The sequence below is a fragment of the Callospermophilus lateralis genome, chromosome 3 (assembly GCF_048772815.1).
Source record: "Callospermophilus lateralis isolate mCalLat2 chromosome 3, mCalLat2.hap1, whole genome shotgun sequence".
NCBI classification, from domain to species: Eukaryota; Metazoa; Chordata; class Mammalia; order Rodentia; family Sciuridae; genus Callospermophilus; species Callospermophilus lateralis.
Genome location: NC_135307.1, coordinates 89,714,473 through 89,731,117, shown reverse-complemented (window position 1 = coordinate 89,731,117; position 16,645 = coordinate 89,714,473). Strand labels below are relative to the sequence as shown.

General features: G+C 44.9%; 1 protein-coding gene across 1 annotated transcript in view; it reads left to right on the top strand.

The window, feature by feature from the left end:
- The first annotated feature begins 1,851 nt into the window (after positions 1-1,851).
- Positions 1,852-16,645, top strand: part of Epb42 (erythrocyte membrane protein band 4.2) — a 17,694-nt gene continuing 2,900 nt past the window's right edge. Inside the window, exons 1-11 of the mRNA XM_076850675.1 lie at positions 1,852-1,861; positions 4,139-4,324; positions 5,779-6,009; positions 9,409-9,527; positions 10,397-10,501; positions 11,457-11,634; positions 12,254-12,392; positions 12,655-12,761; positions 13,435-13,677; positions 14,644-14,943; positions 16,217-16,377. Coding sequence (XP_076706790.1) covers positions 1,852-1,861; positions 4,139-4,324; positions 5,779-6,009; positions 9,409-9,527; positions 10,397-10,501; positions 11,457-11,634; positions 12,254-12,392; positions 12,655-12,761; positions 13,435-13,677; positions 14,644-14,943; positions 16,217-16,377 — 1,779 coding nt within the window. The remainder of the gene's footprint in view (positions 1,862-4,138; positions 4,325-5,778; positions 6,010-9,408; positions 9,528-10,396; positions 10,502-11,456; positions 11,635-12,253; positions 12,393-12,654; positions 12,762-13,434; positions 13,678-14,643; positions 14,944-16,216; positions 16,378-16,645) is intronic.

Here is a 16,645-nt window from a genome sequence, read left to right as displayed (position 1 = left end):
TAGGCAAGCACTCTACTACTTGAGCCACAATCCCAGCCCTGTAATTGGTTATTTATTATAGATATAAAACTACTGTATTAGCTGCTATAATTTTGGTATTAGCTAGCTTATTAAATTATCTCAACTTTTATCATTTTTAGTAGATTCATCTTTTCTAGGCAAAAATCATAGTATCTTCAAATAATCAAAATTAGAGCTGGGGTTGTATCTCAGTGGTAGAGCACTTGCCTAGCATGGGTGAAGCACTGGGTTCAATCCTCAGCACCACATAAAAAACAAATAAATAAGAAGTGTCTGTTCAGTTGCTTGGGTATTGATTGGGTTATTTGTTTTTTTGGTGTTAAGATTTTTGAGTTCCTTATATATCCTAGACATTAGAGCTCTATCTAATGTGCATGCGGTAAAAATTTGATCCCATTCTTTAGGCTCTCTATTCACCTCACTGATTCTTTCTTTTGCTAAGAAGCTTTTTAGTTTGAATCCATCCCATTTGTGTACAACCAGAGACATGAAAAACTGTGCTCTATATTTGTACTATGAATTGAAATGCATTCTGCTGTCATGTGTAACAAATTATAATAAATAAATTTGGGGGGCTGTGGTTGTAGCTCAGAGGTAGAGTGCTTGCCTAGCATGCGTGAGGCACTGGGTTCAATCCTCAGCACCACATAAAAATAAAATAAAGATGTTGTGTCCACCTTTACCTAAAAAATAAATAATAATAATAATAATAATAATAATAATAAAATTTTAAAAACAAATAAATAAAAAATTAAATTCTTGTTAAAAAACCTAACTTCTTCGATTCTTATGAAGAATTCTTTTTTTGAAGGCAAGAGTAGGAAGGCAGCAGGGTTTTTGTTTTGTTTTACACAAAATAAGATTTTTCAAATAGGTAACAGTTCAAAGTTTTGAAAGCATAAACAGGTAAACAGCAATAAATAAATAAATCATCTTTCTACCCCATCACCCAGTATCCCTGATCACAGGTAACAGCATTTTTCATAATTTTATATCCTTCCAGAGGCATCTCACACATATGCAGCAGGTATTGCTGCCCCTGCGCCTGCCTCCAGTGACAGTCTCAGACGTCCAGGCAAAAACTGAGCTCTAGAAGGCCAAGGAAGACCAGATATGAGATCCTTTCCCATGTTTTATATGTCTCAGTGACTATACAAGGAGAAATTGAAAAGATCCAAGGCTGAGCTCCAAGACAGTTTCATCTTCTCTGGTAGGTTTTCCCAGACTGTGGTCTTAAAAGAGCCTTCTGCTTTTAGAACTCTTCCCCCATACTCTACAACAAACTCTACCTCCTTATCTCTTTTACACAGATGAATTCCAGACACACATGTTCTCTCCTTATATTATCAAAACAGCCCATGAGCATCTAGCAATGCAATTCAGAGTTGGACATGGGCCTCCTGTTTAGGGAGTCACCTTCCAGGGTTTTCCTTTGTTGTCCAGATAACATCTCTGAGGGGCTCTTAAAGCCACTGAGGAAACAGGCTTAGAGGTTTCTTGGGGGATCTACCAGCTGGTAGGTGTTGCTGGTTGCATCTCTCACTCCAGGCCTGACAGTCATATCCCTAGCTGGGTCCCCTGGCACAAGAGATAGAACTCAGGAAGGGTTACTCCCAGCAGCTGGTCCAGGAGATACCAGCAGGGAGGGAATAGGAGAAAAGAAACCTGTCAGGCCACTTACAAGAGGAGTGGAGAGAAATTTTGCTATTTACAAATTTTTACACACTTGATCATTTCTTGTCTGCAAGAGATTTTCAGAGAGGGAACCCAGAGGCAATAATTCAAGACAGGAATTTCCTGTGCTGAATTGGATGAAGGTGGCCTACAGTCATGGGACAAGGTGAGCCAAGCCACAAGCCAAGCCAAGGCTTACTGAACTGTCATTAATTCCTCCATTATTATGTGTTTTCATTAAAGAAAGTAGGATGACAGGAAAGGTGATGGTGGGGGAGGGGAGGGGAGATGATAGTGTGGCTGTGGTGGGATAAATCAGTGGGTGCTGGTGGAGAGGAGATGGTGGTGTGGGTATGAAGTGGTAATGGGTAGATGGTTGGTGATAAATTAGTGGTCACAGTTGTGATGATGATGATGTTTAAAATGGATTTATATCCTTATCCCAGGATCATCATAACCTGATAGTTCACAGCTCACTGGGCTGTGATACAAATGAGAGACACCCCAGAAAAGCATGAGTCCAATAAAAGGAAAGGGGAGGTGAGAGTCAGGGAATCAACTAGAAGGGGCAGACGCAGACATAAACATCAGGCAGACCTGAGGGGTACAGAAGCTTCAGGAACCTCTGCAGGGGTCCATGTGCACAGGCTCAGGCCCAAGGTGCCTCTGAGAAATTCTCCATAGGGCTGACTCGATGTTCTCATCCATTCACTGACTGAGCAAACACTGACTGGGTAACTATTGTATTCAGCACACTGCTGGGCACGAGATGCAGTTATGAAAAAACACTACCTCAGGAAGTTCAGTGGGAGGGGTAGCAGAGAGAAAAACTGGATGGCTATAAACTAAATGCTGAAAAGAGTGAAGCAGGGTATATGGGAACTCAGAGGACTGATCTCTGCCTGGAGGAGTCAGGGAAGGCTTTGTCGGGGGGTGTCTTAGGAGCCTGGAAAATGAGTAGGCATCAACCAGGTAAAAAGAGGCAGGAGGAGAAGCCTTCCTGACTGACCCAGAATCCGAATGGATCCTGAAGAGTGGCTCTTCTGTAACACTGTGGTCAATAAGTCATGAGGTGGACTCAGATACACCAAGGCTCAAATCACATGACTGTTCACCATTCCACCATTCACCAACACAACCAGTCTAAAGAGGCAGGACTTGTTCTCTCTGGGCTTGTTCTCTTGTTTCTGGTTTCTGAGTACTGCCATTTTCAATTTACAAATCCCAGCCTTGCTGTGGCTATTTTATTTATTGCAATGACCTAACCAACCCACTGGTGGACAAAGGGGTAAAAGGAGTACCTAGGGACACCAGGATTAGACGCACAGAGAGTTTCCTTTTCTCCTCTGTATACTTTCACACTCCTTCATATGAACAATGTCACTTCTTGCCCCCCATTTTTATATCAATGGCATCTTCCGTCAGCTCCATCACTAATGAAAGGAATATTATTGGAGGTGGGATATTTTCTTTTCTTTATCCTTCCCTTCTACTCTTGAGCTCTAAGTCAGAAAGTTTGGGAACTGATGGAAATTGGAAGCAGAATTGAATTTGCCAAAATATCTTGGAGCCTGAAGAACTTTGCCATCAGGGTCAGATCATTTCCCTGAAGTAGGTTTGACTCTATTCCACGCCTGTCAGCAAAAGCCATAGCTTCTCTATCCCAGTAGCTGAGCCCCTGCAAACACTGTAGGCCACCTTCAGACTAGAGAGACTTCCAACAGCCCTCTGTTGTCAAAGAAATTAAAAAGTTCACAACTTTGCACAAGGAACTGAATTTTCTTTTAACAGCATTGTGCCTTATCTTGGACTTGCCAATAATATTTTTTTAAAAATTTCTGTTTCCTTGTATTTTCTCCTCTCCATAAAATAAAAATTAATTGATAGACTTTTCTCAGGCCACCTCCTTGTAGAGTTTCTCTGAACAGTGTGGTGCTGAGATTTTGGTAAGCCTCTAGGTCACTGAACACACATAATCTCAAGGGAACTGGTTCTACTCTCAACCTCACTCTTTTCCTCTTTAGGACAAGAGAATTGGATCTCAAAACGAGTTCTGAAAATTACCCAATTGCAATCTAAGAAAAAATGAACAAGGATGAACAAAATTCTGGATCTTACTCATTGTTGGAATTGGGAACATAAAAGGATATCAACAATGAGAACAAGCATTGCTCTCCATAATAATAACAATAGCAATACCACTTCATGGGTTTTAATATGTCTGACACTGTACAAAAATATATGATCTTACTTAATTCCCACAAACTCTGTAAGGAGGGTTAATAATTATAAGGAGAAGGAAATTGAGGCTCAGAGTTTGCACAGCTAATAAGTAAGGTCAGACGATGACTTGAATCCTTGTCTCTCTGACTTTAGAATCTCTGCTTTTACTTATATTGTTACATTTACCCCGTATCCATGATTTTGATCTTTTTCACAATAGCCCTGGATATCGAGAGCTGTGACTTCCAGGCAGCAAAAAACAACAAGGAGCACCATACCAGTGCCATCAGCTCCAGGCACCTCATTGTGCGGAGGGGGCAGCCCTTCACCATCAGCTTGCACTTCCGTACCCCAGTCCACAGATTTCTTCCTACCCTGAAGAAGGTGGCCCTAATTGCACAAACTGGTAAGTGGACAGGCCTAGATATCTTTGGCAACAGGACTGTGGGATTTCTCTCTCCAAAACAAAAGAGAGAGGAAAAAGGAACAAATGGCCCACACTGTCATGGGGTCTTAAGAAGTCCTGCCCACCTGGAGATGCCATGAGATAGTGTGCATAATCAATGCTGTCTGTTACTATTCAGAATTTGCTCAGCAGCATTGTCAAAGGGGGTTTCTTTTGGTTGTAAATTTAGTTTTTGTAGAAAAGCCTGAATGGGCTGTAACTCAGGGTAAATATAATATCTAATTGCCACTATTTGTTAAATCTGTACTACATGTCCAATATTTTTAAAAAATATTTTTTAGTTATTAATGGACATTTATTTTATTTATTTATATGCAGTGCTGAGAATCGAACCCAGTGCCTCACACATGCTAGGCAGGCGCTCTACTACTGAGCCACCACCCCAGCCCCTACCTGTTTAATATTGAGCCCAGTACTTCATGTGCAATATCAGTCCTCACAATTGGCCTCCCCACTCCCCTACTTTTTTTTTTTTTTTGTAACTGAGAATGAACCCAGGGGTGCTTAATGACTGAGCCACATCCCCAACCCTTTTTATTTTTCATTTTGAGACAGGGTCTTGCTAAGTTGCTTAGGGCCTCGCTAAATTGCCAAGGCTGGCTTTGAATTTGCAATTCTCCTGCCTCAGCCTCCTGAGCCGCTGGGATTATTGGCATACACCACTGTGCCCAGTCTTTCTCCCCCACCTTTTTTCATATTTTTTATTGGTGCATTATAGTTGTACATAATGTGTATTTGTTGCTACATATTAGCAGATGCACACAATATAATTATATAATTTGGCCAATATAATTTCCCAGTCTTTCCCTTTCACATTGTCCTTACGAAGCAATTACAATCACCCCTCCATATCCATGGGTTCCCCCATTCTCGGATTTAACCAACCACATATGGAAAATTCCCTGGGGGTGGATTATGTCTGTACTGAATACATAGACTTTTTCTTGTCATTATTCCTTAAACAATATAGCATAATGACTATTTACATAGGACTCACATTGTATAAGGTATTATAAGATATCTAGAGATTATTTAAGATATATAGGAGGATGTTCGTGGGTTATATGCAAATAACTAAGCCATTTTATATAAGGGACTTGAGCATTCTCAGATTTCTGCCGGAGGTCCTAGAAAAAAATCCCCCACATATAGGGAGGGATGACTACATTAATATGGCCATATTATTGACTATGAAACTTTCGAAAAGTGTAAGCAATGAACAATGATCGCCTGTGCTCTCCTTTACCTTTTATTGTTCCTCATTACTGGATAGGCCTCTTTCGTTCTCCTCCAACACAAACTTTCACCTCCCCCATCTTTGTAATACCCTGACTTTCTTATTCTGATTGTGACCAAGAAGAACAAATGGCTGATTTATCATTGTGGGATTGCAGGACAGCAGCCTTCCAAGACCAACAGGACCCAAGTCACTCTTCCCATTTCCACTATGGGAGACCAAAAATGGAGTGCAGCAGTGGAAGAGAGAGATGCCCATTTCTGGGCCATCTCTGTGACCACATCTGCTGATGCTGTCATTGGCCACTACTCACTCCTGCTGCAGGTCTTGGGTGAGAAGGAACACCTCTTGGGCCAGTTCACAGTGCTCTTTAACCCATGGAGTAGAGGTAAGTTTGGACCCAGGCTACCCTGCACCAAGGCATTGGAGCTGAGGTGCAGGTCTGGGAGGGAGCCTTCTCAGACGCAGCATCCTGTCTGGGTATCACCCTGGTAGAAGTAGCCTGGGGCTTTCCACTGAAACTCCAGGTGCTGGCTCAGGTTATTTCAGTTGTGTGAGTTGAGACTCACTTAAATAACCCTAGGAAAGTTACCCTTTAACAGTAAAGGGGCAAAAGCTGGAAAAGGCTGCAGGAAGGCCATGGGATAGGCTTCTCTGTCATTCCCTGTCACCTTTAGTCTATCTCCAGGGTGTAGTCAGGTTTTCTGGGGCCAGAGCTTTTATAATTTGAAGGACCCTTTAAAAGAAAAACAATACAATTGAATTGAATTCCTAACCCCCTCCAAGAGAGGGACCTGTGGAAGAGGTCTGTGTTAGTGAGGGTTCCCAAGCTTCATCAGCTTCACAGTAAATGTGCCCAGTTTTGCTTACTTGTCTCCATTTGTTTGTTCTGTTTTTGAGACAGATTACAGGGTCCTCTCCATTTTAACTTGTCCAAATATCTAACTGGAGCCCTATAATTCAGGCAGCTTATAGGTGGGCTCCCCTGGGTCATGCAACCTCATGTGGCTCATTAAGTGGCCACCTCTAGCAAAGCTGAGCCCTGATTGAGGCTGGGGCTATTACATCTAGAAAGGGCCATTGAGGGGCTTGAGTTGTGGCTCAGTGGTACAGAAATTGCCTAGTACAGGTGAGGCACTGGGTTTGATTCTCAGAACCACATAAAAAAGAATAAAGATATTGTGTCCATCTACAACTAAAATTATTTAAAAGAAAGTAAAGGCCATTAGACATGACTGATTTGCCCAAATTAGGAACCAATGGGGCATATTCTCTTCCTTCCCATTCTGAAGATTGGATCTTTCCTTTCCTTTCTAAATTTGCCACACCCACCTTAATCTGGTGGGCTCCATAAAGGATTGATTTGGAGAATGGAAAACAGTTCCTCCTGGCTTTCCTGTCCTCGAGACTTCAGATCTTGAAAGACCCTTTCATTTCATGAGTTTCTCTGCCAGCCTGAGGGCCCCCCTTTAAAAGGCAAGATGGAAAGTCAGAGGAAACATGGAAAGTAAAAGAATCTTCACAGATTCCTAGAGCCCCATCCTGGACCCAGGTCCTGACTATGTTTCTCTGTGGTACCTGAAGCCTAGTGGTCTTACTCTCTCTCTACTTCTCTCATCCAGGGTGGGGTTTTCCAATCCCTACTGCCTGCTTTGGATGGTCCTGCCAGTCCTCAGTTCAGACCCTTCTTTCCTGTTCCAAAGGGGTAGGCAGGTGGAGCAACAGATGGGAATTAGTGTCCATTCAGGAGCCCTTATTCCATGTGGGTGAACATGGATTCAGGGCCCTTTAGCTGACAGAGGCCCCATGGATCTCCACATAGGGAAGACCTTCAAACCATTTCTCCCAAAAACTGAGGCTTTGGTGTACCTCTCACTAACTAACTGAGTCCAAATCCAGAGCTAGAGCCTGGCAGCCATAGTAAAGATGAGCAAAGACAGTACTAGAACAGTGCTGGGTTCAAAGGGAAGCCACAATCTTGACTGGTACCAGGATTCCTGGCTTCATGCTTCAGTGAAGCATGCTCACATGCTCAGGCCACCTAAGGAGGCCTTTCATGTGAGTGTGCCAGTGTGCATGGAAGTGTCGGTCGGAGCATGGTGAATTGTTGGCTCTGATCCTTTGGGAGATGACAAAAAGAGGTTGAGAGCCCAGGCAATGGTACATGCCTGTAATCCCAGGGGCTCTGGAGGCTGAGGCAGGAGGATCACGAGTTCAAAGCAACTCAGTGAGACCCTGTCTCTAAATAAAATACAAAATAGGGCTGGGAATGTGGCTCAGTGGTCAAGTGCCCCTAAGGTTAACCCAGTACCAAAAGAAAAAAAAAAAAAAGAGGTTGAAAGATTCTCTGGCATCTCAGTCTCAGCGTATTAGGGGCTTTCCTGGATTCAAAAGGAATGTTTACCTCATATGATGAAAGTTATGCCATGGACTTTATAAAGGGGGCTGTATCCCAGCAGAGAAGAGGTGGTAGTGCTGCCTGGGCTCTTCCCAGAGCCCTACAGATCATGGGACCAAATACCTCCATTTGAAGTGATTTCTGAAGAAGTGATACCTAGCTGACTTCATAGAGAGTACTCAGAATGAATGCACAGGAGTTAAGACTCCTTGGAATACAGTTCTGTGATTTTAGACCCCAGATTTACAGGATTTCCTGATTTAGAATATTCTATCCTGGGCTGAGGATGTTGCTCAAGCGGTAGCGTGCTCACCTGGCATGCGTGCGGCCCGGGGTTCGATTCTCAGCACCACATACAAACAGAGATGTTGTGTCCGCCGAAAAAAACTAAAAAATAAATATTAAAATTCTCTCTCTCTCTCTCTAAAAAAAAAAAAAAAAAAAAAAAGAATATTCTATCCTTCTCTTGCCTGGAGTACCTTCATTTCAGCTTGATGCCTGTGGAGGGCCCCAGAGAGCTGTAGCCCATTAGCTTTTCTGGATGGCCTAGAAATTTTTATTTTTATTTATTTATTTTTTGTACCAGGTATTGAATCTAGGGTCACTTAACCACTGAGTCACATCCCAGACCCCCCCCTTTTTTTTTGTATTTTATTTAGAGACTGGGTCTTGAGTTGCTTAGGGCCTTGCTAAATTGCTGAGATTGGCTTTGAACTCACAATCCTCCTGCCTCAGCCTTCCAAACTGCTAGGATTACAGGTGTGCAACTTGCTCCCAACCTGGAAATCCTTTTAAGAGTTCCTAGGAACTAGTCTAACTGCCCCCACTCTTTCACATCACCAAGTCAGAGAGATAAGACTTGGCAAGCAGAGCTGTTCCCTGCACTGCTCCCAGCTTCCTGGATTGAGCCATGGTCTCCTCCAAAGTTGCCTATCCTCCTCATGATGCCCAGCCCAGCCCTGGGGTGAGGGAAGCAGAAGGAACTTCAGGAAGAGATGGTTGGAGTCTTAGACCTAAGGCACTGCTCCTTCCTACCCTGTCTTGCCTCAACTCCTCTTCCCTCTGCTCACTCCTGTTTACCTATGACTTCCCTTGAGCTGATACTGCTCTGTCTGCAAACACCTTCTGGGAACTATTCTGCATTTTAAGGTTGTCTTGTTCCTGTCTGCCTGACTAACCATGAAGGCCACATCCTGACTGATCCAGGAATTCTGGGCCAGGTCTCAGAACCGGCAGTGGAAGAGGGACTTCTTCCTGGATCTTTATTAGGCCCAGAGCTGCAAGGGAGTCCTATAGCCAAATATGACCTGGACTGGGAAGGCAGAGACCTGAGTACAGAGGGCAAGTCTGGCACCCCTCAAACCCTCATTCTTTCTTTCTTCTTGCCAGAGGATGATGTATTTCTACCAAATGAGGCTCAACGCAGTGAGTATGTGTTGAACCAGAATGGTCTTATCTACCTGGGCACAGCCGACTGCATCCAGGAAGAGCCCTGGGACTTTGGCCAGGTATTTGGGACCTTCAAGGGAAAGAAAGGACAGTGGCTATCCTATAATCTTCCATGTTCAGTCCAGACAGAGCTGCCAGATCCAAAAGTCCCTGATTGTGAGATCATTTCTTAAGCCCATTTTAGCCCTGTGGTATCTCCCTTTCTACTGGGTCTCATCACACCACCTTCCACAGCTGCCAGAGTTATTGTCCCCAAAGCTGTGGCACATGAAGTCTCTATTAAAATAATCTCTAATATCTACAGAATCAAGACCAAGTCTCCTGCCCTGATACCCAAGGCCCTTCCAATGAGGCACTGCTTTCCTTTCCCCACACGCTGCCCTGTGTCTTAGCTGCAGGGCGTCAAGGCTGAATGTTTCCTCTGCCTGGAACAGCTTCTCCCTTTATCCTCTGGAAACTCTATCTTTTAAGACTTCCTGAAACAGCTTCCCCCATCCCCTAAAGGCAGAGGGATTCTCTCCACTGCATTCTCTCCTCTGCATTGGTGTCTCTATAGAGCCCTGAAATCTAAGGGCCATGTATCTATCTCTAGCTCTAAACTGGGGGCTTCTCCAGAGCAGGAGTTACCTTGATATCCTCCAAACCTGCCTCAGGTATGGGGCAGTAGGAGCTCATGAAATAAAACAGTGATGGTCCTCAAGAGTTCACACCCTCTCTTGTGTGTCAAACAATAGAATAGGCAAAGGTCTGGATGCTGGGACATAGGGACCAGGAAGCACAGTGGGAGAGAGGGAGGAGACAGAACTCCCACAGGAGACAAGGAGGCAGGGGAGGAAGGTGCAGAAGGGAGGGTGAGATGATGGGGCTGTCCTAGGGAATGATTGCCTGACCTGGAGACCCTTTATTGTGGCCCTGTGTGGTCTTACAGTTCGAGAAGGATGTCATGGACATCAGCCTGGGCTTGCTAGGCATGGACAAGCATATGGAGAAGAGGAGTCAGCCTGTGCACGTGGCCCATGTGTTGGGTACCTTGGTGAGTGAGAAGTGGGAGCCAGAGGGAAGAAGAGATGGGAAAAGAGCCCTTTGACAGACCTGTCCCACCTGTCCTGGAAGTCCTCAAAATCACAAACAGTCCCCTCTCCCAGGATGTGAGAAATAGTTTCCAGAGAAAAGCCCTGCTAAAGAGGGAAGAAGTTTAGGCAATAGCCTCCACAGGAGCAATAAAAGAAAAAAAAAAAAAGGTATCATTCAGAAAAAGGCCAACTGAGGGGCTGGGGTTGTAGCTCAGTGGTAGATTGCTTGCCTAGCATGTGTGAGGCAATGGGTGCAATTCTCAGCATCTCATATAAATCAATACACTATAGATCCATCAGCAACTTAAAAAAAAAAACAGCTGAGAAGGAAAACTGGTCTGGGATTCCTCAGAGGACTCCTCCCCAATCCTTCCACTGCACCCTCCCAGACCCAACTGTAGTGTCCATATTACCAGTACTTTCTGCTACCAGGTCAAAGGGACCTGTCTTTATTTCTAAGAATAATGCAGACCATGAAGGTAGCTTGGTGGTTTTCCTTGTCTCTGAAAGTTCTTCCATAGGAGTAATGTGCTATTTTCTTAGGTGCCTCTAAAGTCCACTCTGAAAAGGAAGTAGAACCAAGGCCAGCCTCTATGGAGGAAGAAGCCTCCAAGACACAAGGCAAATTAAGTCAAAGGAGTCAGGGCAAGGGAAGCTAATGACCAATGACCAAGCACTTCCCAGCAGCTTTCTTGCTCCTCTCTGTGGCTCAAGCAGGAGAACTTATTTAAAAACGTAATCCTGGGTCTGAGTTCTAGCAATGACAACCCAGTGGGTCTAGGATGGAGTCCAGAAGCATTCAGATTTAACAAGTCTCCAGTAATTCTGATTTGTGCTTGGAGAGATGCAGTGAACCCTCATGTATTTCACGTATTTTGTGCCGTGGGACTCACACCCACACATTTCCCCAAACAGCTGCAAACTCTCAAGCAGAGGAGTGTCCTGCCCATCCCGCAGGCCCAGACTGCCCAGGAAGAAGCCCTGCTTAACAAGCGCCGGGGAAGTGTACCCATCCTGCGGCAATGGCTCACCGGTCAAGGGCGACCTGTGTATGAAAGTCAGGCCTGGGTGTTGGCTGCTGTTGCTTGCACAGGTACAGAGCAGGCAACACATAAGTCAGTTACCTGGGTTGCTGTATACTGTCTGTCCTGTGTCCTGAGTTGCCCCTTGACCTTCCATCTGGGAGGGACATCTCCAAAAGCAGGCACAAACCTCTACTCTGCAGCTTTCCCCCATCTTCATCATGCCCATAAATGGTTCAGCCTTATTAAGAAACCAAAACCACTTCCTGTCTGGCTTGGGAACTCCTTGTCCCAACCAATCCTCCCCAATAGCTTTTGTTTCTTTTCCTCTCAACAAAGCTGGGCCCTTTTTCAACTGTACTCTCTAAGTCACTTTCTCTCAGAAACATTCCCTCACCCTGCTGCAAAAGAGCAAGTTCTATCCTCTATTCTGCAGTCCTCTCCCATGCTCTATATTCACGTGCTGGGTAATTTGTACCTCCATGATCAGTCTTTATATGTTCTGTTCTTGAGTGCCAGTTCTAACTTCCTGGTGCTGTGCTCCTCCTCCTTCCACAGTGTAATTTGACATTTAAAACAAAGTTTACCCAGAAGAGACACTGAAAATTCTAGCCATATGCATTGTGTCCACTCCCTCAGCCCCAACTTCTCTGCTCCCTCTGACACCTATCAACTACCTCTTCTCTGCAGTGCTGCGATGCCTGGGAATCCCAGCCCGTGTTGTTACCACATATGCCTCAGCCCAGGGTACCCATGGGGACCTGTTGGTGGATGAGTACTACAATGAGGAGGGGATCCAGAATGGAGAAGGTCAGAGAGGACGCATCTGGTGAGAAGCCCAAAGGAGAAGGGGTTCCAGATTAGGAAGAACTCCAAACTTTTTTGGTATAGACCCATGGGAATCCCCACATCCCGAGCGGCTCTGGTACTCAGAGTAGGCAGGTCAGTCATGTGTGTACTCCCCTTCCTGGAAGTGTTATGGCCACTTTTACAGTGTCCTCCCATCCCCATGGTAACAATGACTCTGCTAGCCCCATTTCTAGAACCACCTACATACTCTTTTTCTTCCTATTTGCATTTGATACCTTCAGGATCTTCCAGACTTCCACGGAGTGCTGGATGACCAGACCTGATTTTCGTTACCCACATTATGCCGGATGGCAGATTCTGTATCCATATGTTCCCAATAAAGGTGAAGGTAAAGCCTGGGAGTGGGCTCAGGACTACCCAGGGCTGCAAGAACTGAAGAGGTCCCCCAGAGAGAAAATAGGAACAGCAGGTGTCCCAAAGGGGATCTGTGTTCTCTAAAACAGGAGAAGCAGAAGGAAGAATAATGGCCAGCAGAAAGCTGACCTGATACCAGCATGCTTAGCCATACAGGGAAATGATCTTAAGATGCCCAGATAGTGCAAGTGCTAGGACAGGGCTAGCAGCATAGGATTTCTGAGGTTCTGGATAGGGATGAGGACGGTCTCAGGATATGCTCAAGCTCAGAAAAGGAAACCAGCAGCCATGGAAAGGGTTGTTCCTTGCTCAGAAACAGAACTGGCAGATAGCAAGTGCTTAAGAAAGATGACCAATTCCTGTCATATCTGTAGTTGAGCTGGCTTGGGAACTCCCATGTATGACACATGTTCCTCTGACGTCCTTCCTGGCCAGTTTCAGAGAGGGCTTCAACCAGAAAGTATTTTTACTACATAGTTGTCTCACCTCTCTCCTCTAAGAAACTGCCTAGTATCACCTGTGACCTTGCGCCTGGGGGAGGGAAAACAGGGTACAGGGTAGGGACTGATGTGATGTAGCAGCTCTGAGAAGAGCAGAGGAAATGTCGGGGAGTGGTCCTCTTGCTCATTAACCTTTCTCTCCCCCAGGCTTGGGATCCTGTGATCTTGTTCCAGTCAAAGCAGTAAAGGATGGGATACTGGAGCTGACCCCTGCAGTGTCAGAACTTTTTGCTGCAGTAAACGCCTCGTGTGTGGTCTGGAAGTGCTGTGAGGATGGAAAACTGGAATTGACCAACTCCAACACAAAGTATGTTGGCAACAACATCAGCACTAAGGTTGTGGGCAGTGACCGCTGTGAGGACATCACTCAGAACTACAAGTATCCTGCAGGTACTGGCCAGGGAAAAGCCACAGGTTTCTCAGCACTGAAATGAGGGGAAGAGATGGGCCAATCAGATATAGACCAGAAAAAGTCCCAAACTTTTCTCCAATATAACTATCCTCTATCCATGAGATGTCAGCACCCCTCACATACCAGCTGTGTCAACAAAAAGTGTATTCAGGCATTTCCAAATGTTGGCAGGGGCGGGGGGAGTGTAAAATTCCCCGAGTTGAGAACTACTGCTAAGACAATACACTCAATACCAAGCCCAGTGTTCAGAAAAGTTTTGCTGTTGCCTCCTTCCCCCTTGCTTCAACACCCTAGCTCTTCCTTCATATTAGCCGGTGGCACTGCTTTCCACCTATTTGTCAAAAGAAGAAGGGAGTCTTCCCTTTTCACCTCCATACACTATCCTCACATGAATCTGCATCCTGAGCTGTTTCTCATTGCCTGGAGTTAATCCAGGCCTCATTACTTCTTGTCTACAAGATTACAACAGTTTGCTAACTGGGCCTCTGGCCTCCAGTGTCTTCATCATGGTTCTCTTTCCAATTTTCAGTTTCCAGAATGAGCTAAGATAAAAAAAATCATTATGCACACCCCCAACTCCAGGATAGTCCGTGGCCCCATTACCCTTGGAGTAAGTCCAAATTCCTTCACATTTAATTCCCTGAAAACTGTCCTCAGAGACAATGTTGGCTTGTTGCAAAGCTTACTCTCTCCTTGTTTAAGGGACAAATTCATTTCAGTTGAATAAGTTGGTCCTTGAGTGGCTTGGAAGAAACACATTATCTGTGGTGGCTCTGCCTAACACAGGCATTTTGTGGGCTAAATATGGCCTTAGAGGTTTGCAAAGCTTTTGTGACTTTGATATCTGAGTAGAAATGGGGTAAATACATGTTAACCTTTGGCTTTAATTAGAAGGGTCTGTACCTGCTAGGTGAGAGGCCTGCTTTGTCTCTTCCATATTCCAGGATCTCTTCAAGAAAAAGAGGTGATGGAGAGAGTCCAGGAAAAGAGAATGAAACAGTGGAAACCGAATGGCATCAGATCCCCCAGTGACAAGTGGGCTGATCCTCTATACCTGTTCTTGGAAGCACCCAGCTCCTTTCCCTTGAGAGGGGATGCCCAACTCTCAGTGATCCTGTTTAACCCCAGCGACCAGGAGAAGGAGGTGCAGCTGGTGATTGGGGTCCAGGCTGTGTATTACAATGGAGTGTTTGCTGCCAAGCTCTGGAGGAAAAAGCAGTTTCTCACACTCAGCGCCAACCTGGGTAACGCCACAGCCCCACCAGACACCCTTGACACACCAGGCTCCACCCTGGACACTGCCACAGGTCTCCAAAGAAGGCTTTTAACCTCTGGTGCTCATGCATTCTCAATCAGCCATTCAACACATATTTATTAGGCCTGACATGGCAAAAAAAAAAAAAAAAAAAAGCACAATCTCAACTGCAGTCAGATAAACAAACAGACTTATACCAGTGAGGAGGCATCTGAGGAGGTGAACAGAATACAAGGGCAGAGAGCATCTCACCCAGGCTGGAGTGGGCTGCCCCCAGATGACTCATGCCATGCTGAGTCTTGAAGGACAGGTAGAAGACAGAAAAGTGTGCTGGCATTCCAGACAGAAGGAACATGAGCACAGATTCCTCCTTCTCCCTGAGATTCTTGTTTAATTGGTCTGGGATGGGGTCCAGACACTGGTGTGTGTGTATAATTTTTTTTTAAGCTCCATATGTGTTCTAGGGTTAAGATTCCCTGGATTAGAAGAGTCATTCTCAAACTTTGTCACCCATCAGTCACTTGGGAAGTCTGATGCTTGGGCTGCATCCCGGCTATGAAATCAGAAACTCCATGGTAGACACAAACATCAGAATTTTTAAAACTTCTCAGATAATTCCAATGTGAGGCAAGTTTGAGAAACAGTGGGCTAGAGTTTGCCTACAGGATCGCAACAGCTTCCTGACCATCTCCCTGCCTCCATACTCTCTGTCATTGTTCTCTCTCCAAGCACAGGGGGAATGGTGTGAGGGCAGTGGTGTCAGAGCTACAGAGAGCCCAGATGATGATGGATCTTGTATATGATGCTAAGGAGTCTTGTTTTTATTCTCTGAAAAAGGGAAGGAAAAGCAAAGAATGGGAAAGAACTATGTGAGCATATATTCAACAACCATGTGTGTCAGCTTCTTCATTCAACATCATCTCATTTAGCACAAACCATCCCATTATTAGATAGACACTGAGGCCAAAAGAGTTTCCCTTCTTTTAATTCATGGGAACCTTTCCACAAACTTTTCTTCTAATTCACGGGAACTTTTTCACACTGAAGTGGTCTGCCAAGAGTGTTGGTGGAAGTGGTATGGGGGAATGGAGGGTAAGAATAGGGTCTTGAGCAAGTGCAAAGTTTATAGCTGTGTGGGAATCAGGCCTCTTTCTGACCTCAGTGAGAGCTTGAGTCCTTTGCATTGTGTGAGGAACGATGGCTTGTTTCAGCGGTATATGTACTCACCCCTTTGCACTGACTCTGCTCATCATGTATTTCAGATATGAGAATAACTATCAGCTTGTCATTCTCCCATTTTGAGCGAAACCCACCGGAGAACAGCTTCCTCAGACTTACTGTGATGGCAACACATTCTGAGTCTGGTCTTAGCTGCTTTGCTCAGGAAGATGTCGCCATTTGTAGACCATGTCTTGTTATCCAGGTAGGCACTGGTTCTTCCCTGAATTGCTCTCATTTGCTGCCACTCTGGTCATTTCAGAAGGAAGCCCAGCTCCTCAAGCTTCAGAGCAGATGAGCATGTTGCATAATTGCCTAACAATGCTAGGTTTGAGAGCTCTTCTCTTGAAAGAGATGACCTCTTACATGTAAGATTAAGATTTTAAATTTCCAAATTTAAATGGTTAAAGTTTCTTAACCATACTTAAAGGATAATAATAAGCTGTATTTATTTAGCCCTTTATACATATGCC